At 44.2% G+C, this 6,396-nt stretch overlaps 1 protein-coding gene across 1 annotated transcript in view; it reads right to left on the reverse strand.

Annotated features, from left to right (window-relative positions):
* The window catches only part of LOC120644506, a 32,857-nt gene extending 31,794 nt beyond the window's left edge, over positions 1-1,063 (reverse strand). The window contains exon 1 of the mRNA XM_039921135.1: positions 57-1,063. Coding sequence (XP_039777069.1) covers positions 57-158 — 102 coding nt within the window. The 5' untranslated portion in view covers positions 159-1,063. The remainder of the gene's footprint in view (positions 1-56) is intronic.
* Between the last annotated feature and the right edge of the window lie 5,333 nt (positions 1,064-6,396).

Here is a 6,396-nt window from a genome sequence, read left to right on the forward strand (position 1 = left end):
CATGAGTGATACATTCAGACGAATGAGCAAGCTGCAGCCTAGAAAAGTGCCAATACCTCGCCAGAAGGGTCTTGAACTCTAGTTACACCAATGTCAGAGCCACCAGTTTCTTCACTACAGACAACATTTTCAAGATTTTCATTGGAGAGCTCCTTCATTTCATGTCAATAAGGAGGGATCCATTAATCAAAATCATGATGTACACATGTAAACAACATTGTATAGAGCCATAAGTGTAGCTTGCATGAGAGGTGGAGAATAAAAGTAGAGTGAAGAATGAATACTGTTACGTCATGTGAGCACAAAAAAAAAATTGTACAAGGGGGGTTCTTCTAATATTAAGCTTGATATGTGGTAACATTTTATCACCAGAACCAAAAATGTTAATCACTCGTATGATCCTCTATTCTACTACTGACAAGGAAAACTACAATTGAAGGTCAGTTAATCACTCGTAATAACAAAAAGAATAGGATGCAGACGTGCAGTTCCTAGAATTCAACCTGTCAATTCTGATAGATTTATTGGCATTGCCAAAAAAGTACTAATTGATGGAACAAATTTTGGAAGAAAAATGCAAGTGAAATTCAAGCATATCATTATGAAGGGGCACAAACACATTAATTTTGTAACGGAAATGACCCAGATTTTGGAAACCATGCTCAATAGCCAACCAAATCTGCAATGAGAAGATTTCTGAATCTCTGGTCACCAAAACAAATCATCAGACATGAACAAAGAAACAATTTTGAAGCACGATGAGCATTAGTGCAGCTATTGCTGCCTCAGGGGCATTTCGTCGAATACTTAAACTGCAGGGGCGCACCCAGTGCTACTTGCCTTCTAGGCTTGGCTCATGTTGCTCCGCAACCATGCTCCACCAAAGTTGGAGGAGGGTTTGCCGGCAATGGAATAGTCAATATATAAAATACATACATGGTCAGTACTCTAGATCAGGATCTAAATCAATTTTGGGGGGAGTTAGAAAACAAATGGGAGATAGAGAGAGATGAGAGGGCAAGAGACCTGTATGAACTCAGCAGCACGTGGAGACTGCGAAGGGGGTAAGTGTAGGCAGGGTTTGCGAAACCGTTGGAAACCGGTCCGGTTTGACTGGTTACCTGTCAAACCGGACCGGCCCGGTTTGTGAACCGACCGGCCATAATTCAAAATTCAAATTTGAATTCAAAAAAATGAAAAAATCCCAAAAAATTCCTAAAAATACTACACGGTGCGAAGAATCTAATGATGTAAAACTTTCTCAAAAAATCGTTCATTTAGCCTAATTTGAGGAATTTTGAAGTAAATTCAAAAAAGAAAAAGAAAAAACACGAAGGCCCATTAAGGCCCATGGTGGTCTGCATGCTTAGATAGGGTTCGGTGTCACCCGGGGGGGTCGCGCCCCACACTCGCTCCCTATCCACTCACAGCCGCTCTCTGTCCGCCACCCCACCGTCCCCCAGGAGGCGACCGGCGCCCGCGGCCGGTTAGCCGTGCTCCGTGCCCGGTTGGCCGCCCGGTTTGGCCGGCTTACCGGCGCCCCCCGGATCCGGCGCATACCGGTGCGCGTGGCCGGCTTACCGTCCGGGCGGAGCGGTTTACCGGTCGGTGTCGCCGGTTACCGACCCGACCGGGAGAGAAGGTAAGAGCTCAAAATTTTTGAGTAGAATGCTTGGTTAGGGCATATTTAGGTGTATGATTTAGAATATTAGATGATTTTTTTTAGGATTTAGGTTACATTTAGGTGTATGGCTGAAAAGTTATAGGTTTTAGGTAAGATTTAGGTGTACTAATTTAGGTAATAACAAATGTTTCGTGGACTCAAAGATACATTTCAGCGCATGACAGATCTCCAGAGCGCCGCCCAGGCATTGCAGGAGTTTGACGTGTTTCGGCAGAAAGTTGGCGAGTATAGCAGTGAAATGGCAATGCGGATGGCGATGGACCCAAAGACATCCCCATGTAAGAGTTATTCCATATGAAATTGGTGTTTTCTCTATTCGAATATATTGCTTACATACTCGGTTGCACATGCAGCGTCCTGGTGGATGATGTTCGGATCAAGTACTCCAAAACTGCAGTACCTTGCCATGAGGCTTGTTTCACAATGTTGTTCGTCCAATGGATGCGAGCGGAACTGGAGTACTTTTGCCTTGCTGCATACAAATGTTCGCAATCGGTTGTCGCACAAGAAACTTAATAAGCTTGTCTATGTCAACTACAACCTTCGTCTCCGACTTGAGGAGGTCTCCGGCCCACTGATGCGTGAAGAAGGTGATTTCATTGACCAGCTAGCCCATCTTTCTTTCTATGATGAGAATAATCTGGTGCAGGAATGGATGGAATATGGTAGATCTAACCGGGCTCCAGTTCTGGACGAGGATGATGATGACGGCGACATCCCTCTCCCGTCCCATATTGTCAGAGATCAAATAAACGTGTCAGATCTACGTGAGGCTACGGGGAATGATTCCATCAGCGATTGGGCACGTCAAAATATAGGTGACACTCACCTAGGGAAGAGAAAGTTGCAGAAGGGGCCTAAGAAGGGTGACCCGAAGCGTCGAAAAGGCAAAGAAACAGCAAAACCAGTGAGCAGCGACACCGAGACTGATGATGGCGAAGGTGAGCGTAGTCCTTCGTATCAGGAGTCCGAGGATAGCAGCTCGGCCGATGATGGTGATGATGGTGATGGTGCTGATCCTGATGCTGGAGGTGGTGGTAGTGGTGCTCATGCTGCTGTTGCTGGTAGTGGTGGTGCTCGTGGTGTTCGTTTCACAGGTATACATTGCACATATAAATAGACACATATTTCTGACTATGAGTATTGACTACTAATTATGAAATTTGGTTGATTGCAGGGGAGACTCAGTTCACACATGCTACTCAGGACACCGACCATGGAGTACCGCACTCGTAGAGGAGAACAGGTGGACCGACGGACTATGACAGTCCACAACACTCTTCTTCCTCCTACAGCGATTCCAGGCAATCTTTTCACTACCCCATTCCTAACATCAGCATGCAGCCACCGACGAGATGGGTGTACGAATGGGAAGACCCCCATTTTTATACTATGTTAGTTCAGGAATGGCAGACAACATCGGTGTGGACGGGCCAAACTTGGCAACACTACAAGGCTGAGCTGCTTAGAGTGCGAGGTATCGCTTTGATGTCCACTGCCGAATACCAAACCGCGTCCCAAATGGGGGTCTTCCCATTCCTATGTTGAACTTTCATTTCATGTGTATATGTGTATGACTCCATATTTGTATGCACGCTTATTACTATTGTATTTGTATGCATGATTATAAATTATTGCTTTGGTAAGGTCATTTACATTAAAACGTGCATAGCTAATGCCGAAATTTCCTTTTATTTCACACCGGGGATCCATTTTTTAAGCGTCGGAAAACTGCTCGAAACCACCGGTATACCAGCCAAACCGGCCGGTAAACCGGAATAATCGGCCGGTATGCCGCTAGGAACCGGACCGTCCAAGTCACCGGTATACCGGCCAAACCGGCCAGTAAACCGGTCTAACCGGCCAGTATACCGGTTAGAACCGCTTCAACGGGGAAATTTGAATTCAAATTTGCGTTTGTCCGGTATAAACCGGTTACCGGTCCGGTAAACCGGAACCGGTGGCCGGCGGTTTGGGTCAACCGGTCGGGAAAAAAAACCTTGGGTGTAGGAGGCAAGCACCGGAGAGGGAGGAGATGGGGGAAGGGGAAGCAGGGGGTCCATGGCGGCCGGATCTAGCGCATGCCAGCCCCCACCCCCCAATGTCGGGCGCCGCCCGCGGCACCAGCAGTTAGAACATGGTGCCTGTGGATGGAGCTATGGTCATGGAGGCGCAGCCCGGTTGCCACGTCTGTGGATCTGTTCGGGCGGAGGTTCGCAGTAGAGTTTGGAGAAGGCTAAATTTGCCATAGGACACCGTTAGAAGCGTGACTTTGCTGAAAACCACTAAAAATGTTTGTCTTTGCTTAAAGTCATTACAAATACATATCCCTTTGTTGAAAGACACTATGGCTCATATAATAACAATTTCACCTCGAACAAGTAACAAGACATATAAATCTGGACAAGAATACCCCTGCCCTTCAAATAGATCTATTAGCTGCAACGGGAGCATATCCAACAATAAAAAATACATGGTTCATCGATATTTAAGTATCAGATTCAGCAATACAAAATGACATGGTTTCAGCCACATTTGGCAGCAAGTACATCACATGTTTCAGCCACATTTCCCTAGCAAGTGCAGCAATAGAAAATAACATAATTTGAGCTATAGTGCTCCAAAATATTGCCTTCATGTTTTTTCAGCACACTCTAATTTTTCCTGGACCTGATAACCTTCAATTTTTTTGCCTTTCCCTTCTCAATATTAACTGGAGATGTGGTTTGAGAAGCAACTGGCTCTATGATGTCTTTAAGTTCTAGTATCCTTTTGCGGCTGCAAGTGGATATAAAAGCATATCAGCACAGTAGACATAAGAAATAGAAATGCATAAAGGGTGGAAGAGTTATACCTCCTTGTCATAGGGCTCGGTGTAGAAACTGTAGCGATTGCTCTAGTTGGTGTAGATGGCTCTAGTTCCAACAACCTCCTTGACATGCTGCATGAAGATAGAAAGATGTGAAATTGCAGATTTGAGAAGAAAGACGAATATTCAAATTCAAATTACAGGTCTACCTTCTTGTCACAGGGCTTGGTGTAGAAGCACAACTGATGGCTCTAGTTGGTGTAGCATTGCGAGTTATTTAGATATGTAAGATACATGTAAGGATTGTAAAAAACTAACAAAAGATTGAGTTAAAAAAGCTCACAATGGATCAGCACATGATGGTTGTTCTTGCAGCGAGGCAACAACACTAGATGGTACTACAATGACACTTTTCTTGCCTCGCTTTTTCTTTGGCTTTGGAGGAGCAGGTGGTGGGGCATCAGAACCATATACGTATTCATTGCATGTTTTTGCCATATGTCCAAACTGTTTGCATCTTGTGCATTTTGTGGTTCTTCTTACAGTTCCTCCTTCTGCAGCTGATTTGTACCTTCTCTTTCTTGGTCTTCCTGCTGCCCTCTTTAGAATTGGAGGCCACAACTTAAACCCAGGGTCAACTTTAGGCCATTGTTTGCTATCTGTCATTGGCTTCACACTCTTCTCATAGGCTTTCTTGAACTTGGCAACAGAGTAGTACTCATGAACATAGCATTCAATATTACAACCTCAAATTGAGGTGATAATACACAAGGCATGTGTACATGAAAGACCAGTAACTTGCCAACTCCTGCAGGTACACTTCCTCTCTTGAAGATCAACGGTATGCCTCCAATGAACTAGATCCTTTGTAACACCTTCGACTTCACCTAACATCTCATCATTTTGACCACCATCTTTGTGTGAATACCTCCACATATATTTCTGCCCCCTACTCCTTGAGTTGAGATCCTTCATGATGTTAGGCAACATCTTATCTTTAAGCTTCCGTGCAATTTTTCTTCTCAAGAACATTTTCTGCATCAATAGCTGTCTTATCCTATCCATAAGATCAATTACAGGTAGGGATTTTTCTTGCCTGATCCAGTTGTTGAATGTTTCAGCTATGTTATTTGTTACATAGTCACATTTGCTTGCCTCAGAGAATAAATGCCTTGTCCAAAGGTGCTTATGGTTTTCATGTATCCACTTCATTGCTTCAGGACTGGCTTCATACATCAGATCGTAGTGCTCTTCAAACCTGTGCCTTTGAAAAGCTCTACATGCTGGCCATAAGTGCTTCTCGAAGACCTCACCTCGAAATCGCTTTTGGAAATTTGCGACTAAGTGCCTCATGCACTCTCTATGTTCCACCCCATTTTTGAAGACTTGTGTAACAGCCGAATCAATTCCTTTGCCTGCATCTGTTGAGATCACTAGACCAGGAGGTGATCCAATAGCTTGATGAAGTCTGCTGAAAAACCATAATCAATTTTCAGTTGTCTCTGATCCAAATACACCATAACACACAGGAAACATCCAATTGTGCCCATCAATAGAAGTTGCGGATGCAAGTTGACTCTTCCATTTTCCAGTCAAATGGGTAGAATCCACACCGAGAAATGGCCTGCAATCATTGAGGAAACCATCCACACAAGATTTCAGGGCAACAAACATTCTTGTAAATCTCATCTTATTTCCAACTTGCTCATATTCAATATCCACCAAACTGCCTGGATTGGTTGTCTCCACCTCAGCCTTGAAACTAAAAGCATGCTCAAAACTATCATCTCACTTGCCTTTGAGTTGTTCTAAAGCCATATTTCTACCATCCCACACTACATAATATGACAGCTGCAAGTGATACTCTTCTTCCAGTCTTTTTTTCAATGCTGCAGCTCCAATT

This window comes from Panicum virgatum, chromosome 8K (assembly GCF_016808335.1).
Source record: "Panicum virgatum strain AP13 chromosome 8K, P.virgatum_v5, whole genome shotgun sequence".
Classification (NCBI taxonomy): Eukaryota; Viridiplantae; Streptophyta; class Magnoliopsida; order Poales; family Poaceae; genus Panicum; species Panicum virgatum.